Source organism: Egretta garzetta, unplaced genomic scaffold, assembly GCF_000687185.1.
Source record: "Egretta garzetta isolate BGI_Z169 unplaced genomic scaffold, ASM68718v1 scaffold367, whole genome shotgun sequence".
Taxonomy (NCBI): Eukaryota; Metazoa; Chordata; class Aves; order Pelecaniformes; family Ardeidae; genus Egretta; species Egretta garzetta.
In genome coordinates this window covers 305,282-325,499 of record NW_009260192.1, presented here as the reverse complement: position 1 = coordinate 325,499, position 20,218 = coordinate 305,282, and the positions used below count along the sequence as shown (strand labels likewise).

Genomic DNA, 20,218 nt, shown 5'->3' with positions numbered 1-20,218 from the left:
GCTCCAGCCAACCCACCGCACGGCAGGGCAAGGCCCTGCGGCCCAGTCAGTGGCACCTCAGGGAAAACGTGCTTAAGAAAGGGCAAAAACTGCACAGGGAGAAGAGGAGGGAACAAAAAGAATGAAAGAATGAGAGATGGCAGCATAGAGAACAGTGGGGCTGGAGGAGGACGAGGCGCTCCATGGCAGAGCAGGGATTCCCTGCAGGCTGTGGAGGGCTCATGCTGGCGCAGGTGGACATTTTCTGAAGGAACTGCTGCCCCTGGCAGAGCCCACACCAGGTAGAGGAATCAGGAGTGAAGTTGAACCTGGGAAAGCGTGGAGGAAAGGGTGGTGGTTTAATGTTTGTTTCTCACTACCCACACCTCTTTAAATGCAATAAAATAATTTCATTTTCCCCAAGATGAGCCTGTTTTGCCCATGGAGGTAATTGGTAAGCAATCTTCCTGCCTTTATCTCAGCCCATGAACTTCTTCATCTTATTTTCTCCCATCTCGTTGAGAAGGAGGGGAGTGAGAGAGTGGCTGGGTGGGCATTTGGCCCTTAGCCTGGAGGCCCCTCGAATATACTGGGTACCGACCCACGGGCACCCGGATGGAATCCTGTGAGTCTCAGGTTGAGCCCAGAGCCTAAATTATTCTACCAAAGCAAATCACGTTTCTTGCTGTCCTCTTCTCAAGAAACGGGGATTGATACAGGGCTTAGCTGATGTTCATGTATGGGTTTGAGCACTTCAGCTGAACAGAAGGTTACAAATCCTGTAGCAGAGTTGTTCCACTGCATGTCACTTTGCTTTTGTTGAGTTTTTATTCTGACCTTCGTTACACTAAACAGTTTGTAATGAGCAAGATCCCAGATCATTTCACCTCTCCTGGAAAGTAGAATCATACTTGCTTCTTAACATACCATTATTAAATATGATGTACTAAAATGCTTTATTTACTGATGCTGTAATTTGGTGAGACTCTGGTATATATGTAATCTAATGCCTATTGAAATTTGTAAGAGCAATGCATCCTTGGAGTTAGGTGAAATTAATTGAAAAATATTTAATTGGACCAATTAATAGTTAAGAAATAGTTTTTATTTCAGTTCTAAGATGATTGACAAGTAAGGAAACTAAATCCCTCTCAAATATAACCAGCATTCTTAAGAAAATCTAAATCCTTTTAATGTGGGATTTGGGGGGGTTTTTTTAGAGAAATAAGTTGATGGTTTTTGAATGAGTTACTTGTGACTCTTTATACATGTGATGGCAATGGCAGAGAGGATGAGAGAGGATATCTTGTCTAAATTATACGAGCTAATAAAATCTGGCTTTCCAGTCTTGGAAATCATTCCAAGATTTACTGAGGTTGTCAAAGAATCGGTGGCATGTTACCTTGCACTGTGCTGGCTGAAAACAGGTAGCAGTGTCCACGAGATGGAAGCAGACACAACTGCATGTTTCAAAGCTTGCATATAGCTCATAGGCTATTTTCATTCAGGAAAATGCATGAAGGTTCTGTTTAAACTCTTGGATAAGTATTTTCTGCTTTGTTCATCTGGAGATTATTTTTTGTTAATATTTTATAATGGTTATGTAGACCTCACCCTGTCAGTTTAACATTCCCTGAACTTACTATATTTTAATCATTATGTGCAGGACTAGCCTGTCCCTCCTGAGAAAGGACTGGTGAAAAGATTCTTGGCTTAAATAGAAAATTCATCAGATTTGTCTTCGGGTCTGTTTATTGGCAAGTGTTATGCATCTGTAAGAAACAGGGGGAGAAACAGTTTGAGATGTTAACTCCGTGAAACTGTCATATGTTTGATCATATGCTTGTGCCCCGGTATCTTTAGTATGTAACTAACTTTGGATGGGGTTGTCTGGCTGGGGCTGGAAGCCTTTGGGGTTTGGAGTGACAGAGAGACTGATTATACGTCCTGAAGGAGGCAAAATATCCATCAACTTTGACGGGAGTTTTGACGGAGGACAGACTGCAAGTAATCTAGTATGTGAGTCAAAAATCAGACCTGGCAAGGCTAGGAAGCATGGCTCACATAGTATCAGCACTTGCATATATTACACTGACGACTCCTTGCTGCAATGCTTATTTTATGGCACCAGGATGACCACCAATAAAAAAGGAGTTCCTTTAGAAGTGAGAGAAATATCTCAATGCAGTGAACTTCAATGATTTTCTGAAGTCTGACGTTCGGTTTCTCTCCAGCACTTAAACTTCCAATCTCACAGACTGGGCTGCATATAGTAAGAACATGATGAACCTGAAAAATAATTTTTTCTTCATTCAGGGAAGACTTGTTTGTGTCAGAGCATGTTTCCCGCTCTTGGTAACCTGGCATTTGCTCAGGGCTTACAGAAATGGCCCCAAGGAGCTTGGGTTTCCTGTAAGAGCCATGCCAAAGCTGTTAGTTCAGGCTGACAGTCTTCACCTGATTTTTATCTGAAATGTTTTCCTTTTCCACATTCGGCCTAGAGTTGTCTTGTGTGCATACGAATGCAATAATTGGATTTGGAAACTGATGCCTTTTGAAGATTTCCAAATAAGCAGGGTGAAAGTCATGATGAGAAGAACCCATCTCCTTGCAGTGATTTCAGTCAGTTGTTTTAGTGCACTGACGAGTATTTTAAAAACTGAGTGTTTAATAGAATATTGCAGGCTATCTTTGTGTTTTATCTCTGGTTTTTGCATTTGCTTCCTTTACAGAACTGCTAGAAGGCAAAATGTATTTTTTGGGGGGGGCTCCAAGTCGGCTGGAATATAAGGAGGCTAGCAATCCGGAGAGGCACGTGATGTGTTGTATGATGCAAGTGAACCGACATCTAAGTTGCAAAAGATAACTGAAATATTGCAAAGACTAATTTTTGCATTATCAGCAAAGTAGTACTGTGACAAATTTCTTCTGCAAACATGTTTTTTGGTGTGGCAGCGGAACTGCAGATAAATCAAAACCTAATAAATCTATCTTACCATGTCCAACTTCATTTTCTGATTTTATTTTTATTTAGCAGTAGTGGAACTCCAACTCCAGCTTCGGATGCTGATGTTACCACATTGAGAGGTCAGTTTTCCTCTAACTCCTGTCAAGGCTGATTCTGAATTACTAGAAAGTTGAGAAGTTTGGTGTTTGGATTTCAGAAAGAGCCGTAAATTTTTCCATCTCCAAATAATGCTGTTTGTGATCTGGAGATCATGTTATATGCTGACGTTATTTTGTTATATGAATCTTGAAAATCCTACTTGAGAAATTAGTTCTGTGCACTTTTTACTGCACTTAACTACACATTTCCAAAAATATGTCTGCTTAGACAGAACATTAGCATTTTATTCTGATTAGTGTATTTGATCCTTTTCCTCAGGCTCTTCAGGTGTTTCCTCTGTTTTTTCTGTCATGATGATGGGAATAGGAATCAAACTTTACTGTTGGTTTATGCTTGCTGAACTGCTTCTGTGTGTATCTACATGTACATGGGTATAAAACAAACAAACAAACAAAATAACACTGCTCTCTTTCAAACGCAGATGCAGCTGCCAATGTTCCTCCCCCTCATGAGATCTCCGTTGAGACTCCTGTGGGTGGTACTGTCCATGTGATCAAAGATGCAGACACTACTGTGAGTGGTTTTTTTCATTTGGTTCAGCATTCTGTTGTCTTTCCTAAATAATATTGTTTGTGGTCATTTGCCTTTCCTAGTACTTAAAGGTGCTATTAGCATAGTGTGTTAACGTAAATTAAGATTTCATAAAAACAGGGTATGAAGCTTGGAAAGTTTTAAAATAATTTCCTGGGTAGGTCTTGTTTCATTTGCAGAGGATTTGCAATGCTGCTTGCCCCGCAGCAAGAGAGAATGGATCGGTTGAGCTATCAGGTGAGGATTTTGCTAGTGACATGGGACTAGACAGGGATCGCCTAGGGCTTTTGAAAGCTCCAGGAAGAATGTGGAGCATTATTATTATTCCTATGGAAACACAATACACCTTAAACTCCTGTAGCAGTGTTTCAAGGGTCCATGTGGTACAACCGTGTAGGGCAGCAGAGGGGTGGCCTGGATAGCCTTGAAGATTCCTTCGATTCTCTGCTCCTTTTTGTCTGCTGACATAGATGAACTTTTATTTATCATCTTACAGTCCACCTTACCTTGATACCAAAACAAAACTCCTGGCACAGGGAAGCCTGCGTCAAGTGTTTAAAACGTCTCTGTAAAAGTGAGCTGGCTTTCAGAAGTGCTGACCACCACATAGGTCCCAGGGAAGTCTTTCCTTCCAGGAAACAGCTCCTCTGGATTGAAATTTAAGACCAAACTTTAGATTCCAACTGCAGTATTTGTGGGCCTGCATGACTGAAGAAAATTTTGCAAACCAGTGGTATGAATCAGGTGGCTTTTATTTTCTTATAAATGTGAAAATCTCATGGGATTTCCTGAGAAGCTTATGAAGTTGCACGTGCTGCATATAAGTAGAAGCTGATTTATGGTACTGGGTTTAACTGTGCACTGTTCTGTAACCTAGTATGGCCATGGAACAAAGCTGGGCCAAACTGTACTTTATTCTAGAGCTTTCAGGGCTGACTGTGGAGCTCTGATATTGTGCTTCCAAGAATAAATACTGAATATGAAACAGGCAGACAGCTTCTGACTCAAGCCCAGAGTCTGACTTTATATTATGTACCAAGAACTCTTGTGGTTTGGTCCCATGTACACCATTAATCTTTTTTGAAACAGAACTGCATGAAGTATTTCTGCCTGAGCAAAGAATAGGACCACTCAGTAAATCAGAAAGAAAGCAGAATTAGATTGCTGCTGCTACAGTTACATCACACCTCATCATTGCTCTGTGCAGCCAAAAGGCATTGCAGATTACAAGACCAAGAGTGAGCAAAGCTCATCTTCTGCACTCATATGTTGACTGTACTTTTTGTTTTGGGGGTCAGATGAATGATTAAAACTACATGGAGTTGCAAACAGCCATATAGTAGCAGCACATATATGCCTATTAATATGTGCCTCTCAAAATGCCAGCTAGCCTTACGTAGTGTACCAGTCATTCTGGTCCTTGACAAAATTGTCTAGTCAAAAAGGGATGGGGAGAGGCAGAGAATTTAACTAAAAGTGTTTAGAGGGTCCCTAAACAATGTATAAGTCACTTACTGGTGGCAGCTAAGCTTTCTGGAGAACAGTTTTTCCATTTCCTGCACCATACATAACACAGGCTCTGCAGCCTTGCTGGAAAGGTCAGGTTTGTTGGCTCTCGTTTTTCCTTTTTAATGGGGGAAAAACAACTGCATGTAAGTAGCCAAAGACATTTGGCTATTTGGCTAAAATTAACTTAAGCCAGCCTTCCCTCCTCTCCCCCACAAATCCCAATTTACATGAAACAAGGTCTGTTTTTTCTTATGTCATTCAGTATACCGTAAGGAACAGTACACTGGCTGTAAAACACTAAGGAACTAAGCAGAAAGTATTCTTCCTGTGTTGCTCAGTCATTCAAATTAGATTAAAACTTGGGATTCACTGCTGCCTGTTGCAGCCGTGATAGCTACACGCTTCCCTGCTGCATTGCACAGCTGCTGCTGCAGAGCTCCTTGGGCAACTGCCCACCTGTCAGTTGAAGCCCACCAGTTTAGCTCGGCAAAGGTCCCCACAGATCTCCCAATGCCCATTGTATATCCAGGGGGGAATCCTTCACTTACTGAGGCTGAACAACACAGGGTGTTGTTCTGAATTTAGAACTTGGCGAAGGTAACTGGTCTTCCAGGTGGAATAGTCAGTAGGGTAAATCAGCCTACTGTTGACTGGGCTCAAGTGAGCTGTTGGGGTACCCTTAGTTGCACTTTAAATTGCCTCATGAACATCCCACACAACTAGGTTTCTGTTTGTAGCTGAGGTGAACTAGATGGCCTTGCACGAGAGTAAAGGTGTGCAAATGGAAAATAGAATTACCTGCAATACAAGAATTCTCAAAAAAAATTCTTCCTCAGCAGACTGCCTCATTAGTTGTTGCCTCTGTCCCTGAGGCTTCATGAGCACCCCGTTAAAGCGCCAGGCAAACAGGTATGCTGGTGGCTCAGGGGAGCATGCCGTGCTTTGGACTGCAGTTTTCACATGTCATGAAGTATATCCATGGCCATCAAGCGTGGACCACTAATGGTGCCCTGAAGGTGTTCCTGTCCATACAGAGTTTATGGAGAGGGCTCAGGTTTTCTGCCCCATCACGAGTCAGAGAAATCTCCAGGTTTGCAGCAGCTGGAGAAGCTTCTGGCCCATGTAAGAAAGATGTTTGGACCTAAGATTAGGAATGTAGTGTGCTGTTGACAGATGGCAGACCATAAGTACACATACGTACCTGGGGATGATTTTTAAATGGCGTAAATCCAGGATAGGTAGGAATCTGCTCTGTGGTGAATAATAAGGAATTATTTCTTGGGCAAAAAACAAAGGGCAAAACAAACAAACAAAAGAAGGCATTAAATCACCTCTTGTTTTCTCCCTTCTTCCTTCCCTTCCAGGTCAATAATGAGATAAAGAAGCAGGACGAGACTCTAGTGAGACCTGTAACTGAGCAGATGATTGAGTTCAGCATTTTGATTGTTGGTGAAAAGTACAGTGAGGAGCTAAGTGACCCAGCTGCTGTGAAGCGTCAGCTGCTCTCTGAACAATTCATTTCTCAGGTGATTACCTTCTCTGACTTCCTTTTTCTTTCTGCTGGCTCTGCAAAGCAATGGTAGCACCTAGCACCTGTGTCAGTACTGCCCTTTTCTCATGGGCTCTGCAAAACCAGCTTAGGGCTTTTGTTGCCTGAGGCAGGCTGGAAGATACTCACCCACTATGAGAATACTCTGTTTTGTCTGATGTGCTGCCTTTTTGAAGGAGTGGAGTGCCATACATTGTGTGTAGCATACCAGTTGCCGAAGACCGATTACACTAGTTTTCTTCTTGTGTTTCTCATGAAATAGCCTGCTATCAATTTTGAAGGCAAAAGAGTTAGAAGTATGCTTTTTGGAGGATCAGAAAATTATGCTGGATCCCTGAGTGGGGACATACTGTAAACAGGACGTGCCTGAGGTCTCTCGCTCTCCCCCCTTTTCTGGTTTTGTTAATTTACTTTGCCTCATGTTAGCAAAAGAAGCTAAGCCAGATGTTATTAATAAATGAAAACCATTTCCACTTATTTTAGTCCTTTTAAAGACCTATTTCTACCAGGGGTGACTTTGGCCTTCTCCAGTTTGAATTCTTCCATAATGTAGTTGGTTTGAAACTGGGGAGTGAAAAAAGATAATGTGAGGGTCCTAGCAAACCAGCCTGCCTGCACTCTCAAATGGCAGGACACGAGTCGGCTGCACTTCAGAGCCATCAACCTGTGCTGAGGCAGCGCTGGGAGGCAGGTCAGATAATCCAGGTACAGCACAGCATTAATGTGGAGTGCAGGCAGAAGGTGTACAAGCCCATAAGCATCGGCCTTTGTGGGCATGCTCTGGGTTTCCTACAGAAGCTGAGTACTGAAATGGGATTTAGGATATCTGAATGATTACATGGTGTCCTGATTTTGGACTGTATAAGAAACTCTGGTATCAGTCTAGAGAATCTCTCTGTACAGAGGAGGTGATAGGTGGTGAAATCAGAAGAAGTCGCAAGCAGTAGAACTCATTCATCGTTTCTGCTCAGGAGCGACATTTCGAATGAATGATTGTGCACTGCAGTGACATACTCTCTGAAATCTAGGCTGCCTTGTTTATGCTCAGGATCGGCAGTGCATATGAGCACATTTTAAGGCCCTCCAGCCTCAGAAGAGTTCTTAAATGCATGCTTAAATCCCATTGGAGTCAGTGGGAATCAACTGTGGTTTAGACAGTTAGGCACCTACATCAAAGAAAAAAATGCATATGTGCATATATATATATAAAAAAATACATACATGTATACACATGATTTATTAAAACTTGATTTCAAGTTAATTTTAATTAAAATTTAATGTTTTAATTTGTATACTACAATGTTACTGGCCCATCAATGCAGAAATGCATATTTAAAATATGATCATACTACTGTCTCCTAACTTTCCTCTCCCTATTGTTTCCATTTTGCTTTTAATTTTGTTTATAATGATGGTAATTTTATTATGATCATTTTCTTGGTGCAGAGTTTGTCTTTCCTTTCTCTTGGGAGAGGCATCTAGGATGCCACAGAGCAGCACATCACGTGGCTTATCTTTTCTCTAGCTTTGCTTCCTTCTTAGTCCCTTTAGTTGGGGTTCTCTGTTGAATCCCTTTTACTGGGGCTAACCCTGTGCCAGATCCTGGGCCAGATGGGAAAGAGATGTACTCTCCACTGCAGCCAAAAAGCATCACCAGAACTGTCACAAGTTGCTAGCATAGGCTAGACATCTTAATTTTCCTAGCTGTGTGGCCAAGTAGCAATGCCATAGTGTGTGTGTGTGGAAGAAATGTCAGATGGGACAGATTCCACCTGGCACATGGATGTTCCACTCCTTTGATCCCTTGCCTGGTTTTCTCTGCGCTTGGATAAAGAAGCTCTTGAAAAAAAGAAAGTCAGCAGCACTTCGATTGTTTAAGTCTCACCAGAGACAGTTTAAAAATAGGGAGATTTGGGAGGGGACAAAGAATTTGAGGAGTAAAAAATAATCCTCAACTGGCAAGGATCTTTTGGGAGGAAAGAAACCAACCCCAAACCGGCATGAACCTGTGATATCCTATTTCTGGATTTTGTCTTGTGTAATACAGTTGACTGTTGCATTAGGCCTGGATGTGCTACCATTTTGCTGCCCCCGGTTGTCTTTTTTGAGTAGCACTGCCAATCACTCCTGAGCCCTTTGTGTGTTTAGGGCAGCAGAGATGAGCCATGTTTTGCACTATGTAATGCATTTGTGCCTCTCTGAGGTCCCTGTTCCTATGGCTGCCGCTGCGCCTCTTGTTTAGGTTGCTAAGGTGAAAGCATTTTCCTGATTTTTTTTCAGTCCAGAGAGGTTTGGGAGGTAATGGAAACCTTCTGGGCAGAGAAGGGTGTGTGCTGCGTTAAAGAATGTAGTCTGCTGTGGGCAGTGCGGATCTCTGCAGAGTCTGTTTGAATTTCCGCCTTCCCCCCCCCCCTTTGAATATTTCTGTACAGTTCTTGGGGAACACTGGATGTTGTTCTTCGTACTTTTTCTTCTACTTTTCTAACAATGAAGCAATGTCACCAAAACTCTTCTTCCATAAAGAGGGAGAATATTCAACCATTTTTCTCCTATGAGATATAAGAGTTCAGATAGATTTTTAGAAAATGTAGAAAACATTTCCTGATTTTTCACTAAATGAGTAGGGTGGAGGAAATCTGTGTTAATTTTTTTGTTTTCCCCTCAAAATAGATCAAAAGTGTATTTGAAGGACTACCTGGATATAAAAACATCCATGTCCTGGATTACAGGTAAAAAGATACTGATGCATACGCGGTGATTGAAACCGATCACGTATGATGGTGTGATGTGCTAGCACCATGCTTGTAAGAATGTTGGGTGTGTGCGTGGGAGTTCCTAGGATGTGTTAACCAAAGGACAAAGTGCTTTCATATTGGTACTTCTAATGCAGAGGTTGAAACAGAAATACAGAACTGTATGTAAACTTAATCATCTCTTTTTTGCTCCTGGCATCCATCGGAGAATCCCACATGATATGCTTGCCTTGATTTTAAGACAAGGCATTCTTGTTCAAGATTCCATCCTAAAATAAAACAGAACTTTTCTAACTTAAAATTAGTTTCTGGTACTTGTTCAATACTGTTGGCATGTCCTAGTATTAAATAAGGAAGACCACAGAAACCTTTTTTGGAAAAATGTGGTGTATTTAAATTTTTTTCAACTTCTTGATGTAAATTTGGGATGACTTTGAAGGTTGGTGTTTGATATGTAAAGGCCTTTCTCCCTATTATCAAAGCAAAGGTGGGTGAATAGTTTGATAAATGGTATGAGACGTTTTATTCTTACAAATGTTTTTTTTTTAAAGACTAGTTTCCTCAAATCAATTTGTGCTTCGGAATGACATTTTAAGTTAATTTGGGAAAAAAAGGGGATCCTGCATATTATGCATCAAGCATCTGATGTCTGAGTTCTGGGGTACATGGATCACAAATTATGATTTGTCTTGAATGGACTGGATATAACTGAGAATCTCAGTGAGACTGCTCATGAGTTAATCTAACTTGTGTTTTCTTTGAGACTTTGTAAGCTGTGTTTCTTAGAATCTCTTGGCTGGAATATTCTAGCTAGAATACATGCAGGTAACTAAGCAGGTGTAGTGAGAAAGGTTTTATGCTTGGAACCCCAGACTGCATTCAGTTTCCAGCCTGGGAGACAGCAAAACCTTCCATCTTGGTATCTGCAGTCTAATACATTTGCAAGCTCTTGATTCATTTGAGAAAACAAACAAAAGGTTAATATTTATGGCAAAGTACCAGAACTCTCTGCGCTGCTGTGCCTGACAAAAAAAAGTGTTTGTAAGCTAACCCTCTGGGTAGAGGGAGTAAGCCTTGGTTTTCTTGGTGCTACCAGCAATTTAACTGCATCATTTGCAATGAGATGAGATGGCTCTGTGCTGCTGATTCCTTGTGATCAATAGGAAATATCTCTGTTCATTAAAAGCAGAGCAGTTTGTTATGTAGTAGAATAACTATGCAATTTGTAGCTGTTTTGCTGTATGCTTTTTCGAATTTGTGTGGCCTGTAGAGTACCAAAGCAAATTTGTTAAAGATAGAAGGCTTAAAGGAAAATATAACATTGATTTAACAGGTTTTGCTACTGTGTTTTGTTTTGTTTCTATATTCAGGTCTCCCGAGGAGGACAGGTAAAGACAACTTTTTTATATATATTGTCATAATACAGATGGAAAACCACACCTAGCTGGAGGACACTGTTGTGGGGATTTGTAGTTTTGGCTCCAGAGCAAGATAGTTATCCAGCATAAATATGATGTGAGGGTGTTCTACCAGAAACTGCGAGTAACTGGTCTGTTTTGGTTATGGATAAACCTAATTTGCTTATTAAAATCCTAATCATGAAAAACTACTTGGGGAAAAACTTCCTAAACACAAGTCAGCTACTGGGCTAACTTGTGTACAGGTGTCTTTGGTGAAGAAAACAAAATTCCTTAACGATGACTCAAGGTCTTTATACTTTGCAGCAAAGTCCTGAATAGGTACGGGATGATTATTGTTATAGAAATGAAAGCAGGTAAGAAACCCATACTTCAAGGCCAGGGGTGCTGCACATCTTAGCAGTAGTTTTACAGATGTCTCTTAGCAGAAGATGGAATCACTCTGGAATTGTTTTTTCTTAGACATATGCAGGTAAAGCATCCAAAATTTTCCTCCTTTGGTATTCTAAGAATTTCACAAGACAGAAAATGAACTGCAGCCTTCAGCTTACTAGATGTGTTATTTTCTTTTGTGTATTTCTCAGCAAAGGTGTAACCGGTTTCTGCAAACAGTTTTACAGAGAATGAGCATTTTAATTTTGGAAGAAAGGTTAGAAAACACAAATCTCTTCACAAACAATAGTGACTTAAAGCCATCGTCTGCTACTTCTGCAGGCTAAGATGCATGCAACTATTCACAAAGGTTATGTTCCAAGCACCAGATGTTTTAGCCCTTTCCAAACAGATGATGTTGTCATAGTTATTAGTTAGGAATTATTAACTGCAACTGACAGCAGAGTTGTATTCAATCAAAATGTTACTTTTGAGGAGCATACTGCATTCCATCTTTGCTGGGCCTTTTCACTACTGCTGTCCTTTTTTATTTCCTCTGCCGACAGTCAGTGCCCATGGTGAGCCTATGGTGGGCTCATTTCAATGACAGAGCCAGCAGCAAAACTCCAGCAGGCTCCTGGTTTTAGTCAGTGTGTTTGCTGATGATGTCTCTGTTGTATCTGGCACCGGGGCTTTAGAGACTTCTCTGAACAGAGACATTACTTTAGCAAGCCAGTCCAGCTCTGTGGAATGAGGAAAAACTGTCTTTGGAGCACATTTTTCTAACACTTCACAGATTACTTCATTTTCTTGCTGTGCCCTGTGTACAGCCATATATTATATGCTATATTTTCTAAAGCTCCCTTGTACTTATGCCCAGTGTACGGTAAATCCGATTGCTGCCTATGCTGTCATGTGGGAAAGGACGTCCAGACATATTCAGGAAAAGGACATTTAAGAAAAGGGAGGAGAGTTAATATGAGAAAAGCTCTGTACACAGATACAAATCTTGTTTGAAGAATAAATGGTCAAATAAGTCTAGAAAAATGTTCCCCATTACAAGCTATATTAAATACCATTTTATTGCTATTAAAGACATTATTTCAAGCAGATTTACACTGCATGGTGACTGTATATTGCTACTATACTGTTTTCCCCAGACTGTTTTCGTACCTCAGAGCCATTCCCATCATTGGCATGATCTTAAAATCATCACTCACGCTACTGCATGCTGGTGGGCCCATGAATAACGCTGGCAGAAGGCCAACGTTTTGGTCTGCTTGTGGTCTGTCTACCATTCACAAGTAGAAATACAGGTCTGGGACCAGACCAGATGTCAGGTTCTGGTAGCCTCTTCCTTGAGAACTTTGCAGTGGTTGAAAGCACAGGCAGGCAGACACAAGTGTGAAAAGAATTAAATTGTTTTTAGCCAGAATCCTTTAAAGCAATATATTTTTATATTAAAAAGGGATATGACACAGGTTCTTGGGGAAAAAAAATACCATGTTTGCTATACGTTGGAAAATCTTGCATCTCTCATCTGTGTTCTCTTTCTCTCTTATACAACTGAAGTGGGGTGGAAGTTCGCTATGCTGTTACGTTTGATGGAAGAGCCATCAGCAATGCTACCTGGGACCTGATTAACCTTCATTCCAACAAGGTGGAGGACAACTCCTTTATGGGCATAGAGGATGATCCAACAGCTGTGTACACCATCAGCGATTTCCGAGATTATATTGCTGAAATCCTCCAGAAAAATGCCTTGCTTGAAAACACTTCCTTGTCTTTAGACCCTAACTCTCTCCAGCTTACTAATGGTGTGTATTAATTATTATTCATCAGTGGGCCACACATCTGAAGTTTTATAAAATAAATCTCAGAGATGAGTCAATTATTCATCTGCCCTCTGAATAATTAAAAAGAAAGAGCAAAACCAACTGTGTTGTAGCTTGCTTTGCTCTGATCTTAAGCAGGTCAAGTCATTAGCAGTAGTGTCCCAATCTTAATCCATTAGGTTAGCCTCTTTTTTTTTTTTTTTTCTCTGACACCGAGGTTTGTGGTATGCAATTCGGTAATACTTCCAACAGTTAGCAGGAAGAGAAGGGGAAACGCGGTTCACATGACGCATGTTGCACCAAGGTGACCTTCAGCTTAGTAGCTCAGCATTGGCCTTGAGCAGTGCAAAGGAAATACCTGGTTTATTGTCAAATATTCATCGACCCTGCCAGAGGTGGTGGACGAGTGCTGTCCACCCCTCTGTTTTCATCTTTTCTCTGTACTTCCTGTCAGTGATCTGGGGGGGCACTTCCAGAAACACAGCCTCTCTGGCAAACTTTTGGAAAAGATTTTACCCACAAATCTGAGATGAGGGAGGGTTTTTCAATCAGTCTTCCAAAACAACTTCCTCACACTGCTACTGCAGCCTTTACATCCCAAGTATTTATATTTCCATAGTGAAAGAAATACTATACCCTACACCAGAAGACCCATCCTGGATTACTGAGCATCCAGTTGTGCCGGAGCGGCCAGAGTTTGATGTGAGTATGCTTCTGAGCAGTGGCCTTTGGACACGTTTGAACAACTTAACTCAGTAAGGTGGAATTACAGCCAACACCCAGAGCTTGTCTGTCCCGTTACGCTTGAAGAATAAGTAGTGATGAAGGCACACTGTATACTGGAGTAAAACCTCTGGTGAAATCTCTCATCTGATAATTTTGTATCTGTTGCACAACTGTTTTCTGCGATCATCTTATATATTACGTGGTGGTACTGTGGTGGTACTGGCTGTCCAGCCAGGTCTTGCTTCTTAGGCTTCCTTTGTCTGTTTTTTCGTAACGTTTAGACTGTAAATTGTTCTAAAGACATGATTATTCCCACAATACTACCTTTCTTTGGAAAGTGAGAAACAGATGTAAGCACTAAAGCCGCCTGCTAGAAGAGATAAAATGGTAAGTTTCAGTTTCATATGCTCCTTTTGTTACTGTATGGCTTTCAATGGAAGTTCTTAATTTAGCTTTAAAATTATGTCCATTCCCTCAATGCCAGCAAAGGAAACATAGAAGAATAACAGGCAGTGGTTTCTTTATCTTTATTCCTGTTGAAAGAGTTATTATCTCCTCTGATTACCTCTGGAACAACCCAGAGCATAGACTGAAGTTCGCCATTGGACAAGAGGCTTAGTATCCCTGGCCACGCCTGTACAATGCAGTGGGGCTTTAAGCAGAACTACCAAGTTAGGTGCCAGCGATGCCGAGATGGAGTTAGTTAGTTCTGCCGACAGCTAGAATTTCTGAATGGTGAAGCATTGTCTGGGCTTAAGGAATTGTCCAGTAGGTTTCTGCTCTGCACTCTGTTGTGTAACAGAGATGTGCCTTCCAAGAAGAAAGGAGCTTGGTTCGTGCCACAAAATCCAGATCCACCTATGTTTGATGATAGGTTTTCACTAAGTTCATTTTGAGATAATGCTGTGAACATATTCAATTTCAGGCTAACTTCTAAAATCTTTATGGAAGCAAAATTCTCGGTCATTTCACAGAACCCAAATATTCTTGTTATAATGGTCACAGGTAGAATATCCTTATTTTTGTGCTTGTTTTCCCCAAGTTTTAAAAACTAATCATTGATGTCTAGAATGCAAATTCATATGGATTTGCCATAAATGGCTTAAACATGGTGTGGATAAACATTAACTTTTGGGAAAGGCCTTTCTCTTTACTAGAGTTATCTAACTAGATTAAAATGTTGCAGACGTTTATTTTAGTAAGACAAAAAATTCTGCCATCTTTACATTCTATCTATGGAGACTCTGACAGATATGCAAGCCAGAAGATTTTAGAGTAGAGGTAGCTTTGCAATGATAAATTTTAAACCCGTTTTAGGGAATAGTATGTACAAGAAAAATTTCTGGAAGTTAACGTTTTTCTAATCATGGACTATGAATAATAATGTCATCTATGCCTTCAGTCAAAAGCTCTGATTCTGCAAAAGATATCGAGTATATCCAAAAACCAGCTGCATACAATCTGCAATACACAGATAATTTGGGAAGTAACTTCAGATAAATTTAGGAAAATCGTAACCATGCTTAAAGAGTAAACAAGGCTGAAATGATTAGTCAGTTATTTCCACAGATGCCAAACCTTTATGGCTCAATTAGATACTGTTAAGTAGAACTGTCACCTATGAAAAAGAGTTGCTATTATTTTTCTTAGCTGATTTAAGTTGGATTTGTATTATCATACATATTCATGACATAATGTGGGACTATCATGACCTCACCATCTAATGGCTAGCAGATGGTACCAACTAATCATTAATCCTTTTCTTCGAGTTTTACAGCTCTCTTAAAAAGTGAAGAAAAAGTTAAGTCTAGCTTTTGAAATCTGTATTTTCTTGTTATTTCTCTTGAGTTGTAACAGGTAGAATGCTCTGGCTTGCTGAATGCAATGCCTTTCTGGCAGCAGAAAATGGAAAATCAGGGAGGGGGTTCTGTGTTTGCAGTCATCTGTCATATTTGTAAGCCTTTCAAAAGACATTAGCGAAAAACAGAACTTGCCAATATGATATTAAACTTGTTAATATAATATATTGCACTGTAACAAGAATCTTCGAATACCGTTAGTTGTCATAGGAACATCTATCCACATTCAAATAAATGATGAAGTGCAATCCCTGGCAACTAAATGCTCACATAAAAAACCAAATGTATTGAGAAGCTATTGCTGGTAGTCCTTATTCATTCTTTATGGAATTTCTAGGTGTAATTTGTTTCTAATCTTGCACAGTAACTTTTTTTACAGCTTTATTTATAGCAGTCAATTTTGCCAAAAAAGATAATTGCTGGAGCACATGTCTATAGGCTACACCTACTTTTCAACTGATTGTTACCATGTAAATTAAAAAGTGTGAGGAGGAGACTGTGGTGGTGTAACAACTGGCTATAAAAATGTGATTGATACGGGTAGACAAATAGGTAAATAAAAATGCCTTAACTGGCCTGTTTCCAAAGTGTTCAAATACAGTTTGAATTAAGTTGAAAATTTGATTCAACCAGGAGTAAAATTTCAAATTGAAAAGTATTTGGGCTCTTCCTGTTATTCATGCTGGTCAAGTAAAAGAAAGAGATGAGACAGGAACAGTGAGCTACAGAAATGGTAAACCAGTCGTTTCTTTTGAACTGTAATACATGTTACAGAAACCTGTGTCTGCTGCCCGCTTAACTCTCCTAGTCACAATCAGCAGTTGGTTAGTTCTTAGTAAATTGCTGCTTCTTCAAATTGTTTGGCGGTTTTTCATACCCCAAGGGGTTTTTTTGTCCATACCAGCCTGTTGCACAGCATTGATATGGGGGGTAGGTATCCATGTGAAGCACTAATTCCCGAGTTTTAGGCAGTCAGCTTGCTTTTGGAGCCTTGACCAAATAACTTAATCCTTCATTGATTTTTTCCCCAGTATAATGCCCTCATGAGACACCACGGTAGTAGATTAACATTCTAAGATTAGATGTTCAAAGTATTCTAACTGTAAACCAAATAATGTTTGGGGTATGGAGTAGTAAGTAAACAGTGTGCAAACTGGAGATTTAAAACCAAATTCTTTTTTCACATTTCAAACAATTTGCAAATTCATTGTGTGTGCTCTTTGTTGTTCATCATACTGCTGAATTTTTTTTTTTTTTTTCTGCACAGGCACCTTGGCTTTGTGACTAAAGTTATACCAGGTTCTAAACGCTCTCCTTTACATTATGGTCTTTGTTTCCCTCCTGGGTTCTCATACCCACATACTAAAAGATAGCAATAAATGACCACAGGGCATGCACACATTCAAGTTCAGTTTTATGTATCATAGTAACTGTAATATTACAGTTGCTGTGTTGATTATGTAGCTGGTGAATAATAGCTGCCAAGACCTCTTCATGCCTCAGGAAGGTAGGCAGTGCACATTTATCTTTGATTTAATTAGAAACAGACAGATCCGTTTTTTCAGTCAAGAAAAGAAAAGGAGATAGGGTGGGTATGGGTGGTAAATCTCTTAATATCGTAACTGAAGCTGCACTCCAAACAGTCTGAGTGGCTCCTGTCCCTTTTTAGTGGATGTGGCTAGACATGAAATGTATGTCACAAGGACGTGCATTTTACATGTACATTGCACATGATTAGCAAAGGGGATGTATTTGCCAGTCCTCCTAGCTTGGCCCCTCCTGCTGCTGTGCGCTACCTTCTCGCAGAGGCGGTAGTACCAGATTTTGCTGCTGGCTGCTGCGAACACCCTTTAGGTGTTCAGCCCAACGCGGACAGCCAATGCTTCCCCTGTACCAGTGGAAATATTAATAGTGGGTTTATGTTCCAGGACAGCACCTTTTTAGCTGAACGGCCTTCTGCAGATGAATCAACTGTCAGCAATACCTTGCCCTTTGATTTCACCAAACCAGATTCCACTTCAGATAGTGAACAGTCCAATGACAATGAAATCTGGCCAAGGCCAGAAAATCTGGACTCTGAGGGAAGTTTGGCACCTGAAGCTCCGCTCTCCTCAGAGGCTGATGTCACTTCTTTGCCTGATGGGCTCAATTTAGAGGATGGGAATCAGACTCCTTATTTGGTCACTGCACCAGTGTTTGGGCGTGATTCTGTGGACCTTCTGGAATGGCTTTCAGCTCCCAATTCTTTAGATGGTAAGTTGATGCCATTGACTGAAGTTTAACTTTGGATGCCAATGCTTCCTGAAACTCACCAAAGGTATAGTTCACCAAAACTACTTTTCAGAAAGGTCTAAAAAATTTGGTATCTTTTTCGGATAGTTTTTACCTTTCCTGTATGCATGTATCCAAGAACAATTTATAAAGATAAAATGTTTCTAACCGCTAGTAATACCTGTTTATCTCTTCAGGAAATGGTATGCACATGATACTCGTTTAATTGCAGAGAAGTATTTTCATACAGGGCATGTTTAGGTGATGCCATGTGGAGATAACTGATCTCTGAAGTAGACTGACTAGCCTAAGGATGTGCCACACAGTTACTGCTTTATTGCTTACTCTGCAGTCTTGACTTGGCCCATAGAATATCTGAATGAAAAGTGGGGAAGGTCAACAGGGGTCCTTCTGACTTTGGCATACAAAGGCCAGGATATATCATGGGAAACATGTTGAACATAGATCTATGGACAAATGAATGGAATTTGACACTTTTTATCATAAACAACAATTCCACAGCGTTCTCCTGGAGAAACTGGCTGCTCATGGCTTGGATGGGTGTACTCTTTGGATGACAAATTGGCTGGATGGACGGGCCCAAAGAGTTGTGGTGAATGGAGTTAAATCCAGTTGGTGGTTGGTCACAAGTGGTGTTCCCCAGGGATCATTTCTGGGACCAGTTCTATTTAATGTCTTTCTTGATGATCTGGATGAGGGGATAGAGTGCACCCTCAGTAAGTTTGCAGATGACACCAAACTGGGCAGGAGTGTTGATCTGCTTGAGGGTAGGAAGGCTCTACAGAGGGATCTGGACAGGCTGGATTGATGAGCCAAGGCCAACTCTATGAGGTTCAACAAAGGCCAAGTGCTGGGTCCTGCACTTGGGTCACAACAACCCTGTGCAATGCTACAGGCTTGGGGAAGAGTGGCTGGAAAGCTGCCTGGCGGAAATGGACCTGGGGGTGTCGGTTGACAGCTGGCTGAATATGAGCCAGCAGTGTGCCCAGGTAGCCAAGGCAGCCAACAATATCCTGGCTTGTATCAGGAATACTGTGGCCAGCAGAACTAGGGAAGTGATCGTCCCCCTGTGCTCAGCACTGGTGAGGCTGCACCTCGAATGCTGTGTTCAGTTTTGGGCCCCTCACTACCAGAAGGACACTGAGGTGCTGGAGCATGTCCAGAGAAGGGCAATGAAGCTGGTGAGGGGTCTGGAGCACAAGGCTGATGAGGAGCGGCTGAGGGAACTGGGATTGTTCAGCCTGGAGAAGAGGAGGCTGAGGGGAGACCTTACCGCCTTCTACAACTGCCTGACAGGAGGTTGTAGCGAGGTGGGTGTTGGTCTCTTCTCCCAAGTAACAAGTGATAGGATGAGAGGAAGTGGCCTCAAGTTGCACCAGGGGAGGTTTAGATTGGACATCAGGAAAAATTTCTTCACTGGAAGGCTTGTCAAGCACTGGAACAGGGTGCCCAGGGAAAGTGGTGGAGTCCCCATACCTGGAGGTATTTAAAAGACAGGTAGATGTGGTGGGTAGGGATATGGTTTAGTGGTGGACTTGGCAGTGCTAGGTTAATGGTTAGACTTGATGATCTGAAAGGTCTTTTCCAACCTAAGTGATTCAATGATTCTAATTGGAAATTTATTTTTATTTTTAGTGTTTGAAGATACTGGACTATCTGAAGATCTTTTGCCTTCAAGTCCTCCTCCTCGCCTTGTGCCTGAAGAACCTCCATCTACAGATGATTATGAAGTTCCCCTGATTTCTGCACCAACAGTGGCCTCTTCATCAGTCGCAGAGACTGATACTAAAGAAACAGTATCTGCTGAGAAGGAAGAAGGAACTCTGGGTAGTCCTGCAGACAGTAACAATGCAGACTCTCTGTTGCATGAGTCTGTGGAAGAAATTCATTTTCCCTTAGAAGTGCACCCTATGGAAGATGAAACTGATATATATCTTGGAGATAGAGTTATATATGATGATGGGTCTGGTTCAGCTTTTGATGGTTCAGGAAAAGAAATGGAATCAAGTATTTGGCCTTGGGAAGAAGCAACACTGGAACCAGTTTTCTACCCTAGTCCTGATAGCTGGCTTGAAGATGACAATGAGTCTTTGTTAATCAGAACTGAGAATATTCCTGAAGGCATGATCTTAGACTATATTCTTAATTCTGGGAATAAATTAGATGATGATGCTTCCAAAGAACAGAATGAAGGTATGGCCAATGTAAAAGAAGACTTCCTCGATGAGTCTGAAATATTTGTCTTTCCAGAGACTACAACTCAGCAGG

The 20,218-nt window shown here is 41.1% G+C and overlaps 1 protein-coding gene across 20 annotated transcripts in view; it reads left to right on the top strand.

The window, feature by feature from the left end:
- Positions 1–20,218, top strand: part of IMPG2 (interphotoreceptor matrix proteoglycan 2) — a 69,300-nt gene that overhangs the window by 38,787 nt on the left and 10,295 nt on the right. For 19 of the 20 annotated variants that reach the window (XM_035897543.1, XM_035897542.1, XM_035897531.1 and 16 more), the window contains 9 exons: positions 3,014–3,066; positions 3,528–3,619; positions 6,511–6,672; positions 9,366–9,424; positions 10,819–10,836; positions 12,811–13,055; positions 13,693–13,775; positions 17,587–17,911; positions 19,586–20,218. The exon at positions 19,586–20,218 is cut by the window's right edge and continues 1,130 nt beyond it. In XM_035897543.1, coding sequence (XP_035753436.1) covers positions 3,014–3,066; positions 3,528–3,619; positions 6,511–6,672; positions 9,366–9,424; positions 10,819–10,836; positions 12,811–13,055; positions 13,693–13,775; positions 17,587–17,911; positions 19,586–20,218 — 1,670 coding nt within the window. The remainder of the gene's footprint in view (positions 1–3,013; positions 3,067–3,527; positions 3,620–6,510; positions 6,673–9,365; positions 9,425–10,818; positions 10,837–12,810; positions 13,056–13,692; positions 13,776–17,586; positions 17,912–19,585) is intronic. The other variant, XM_035897536.1, reaches the window with a different exon arrangement.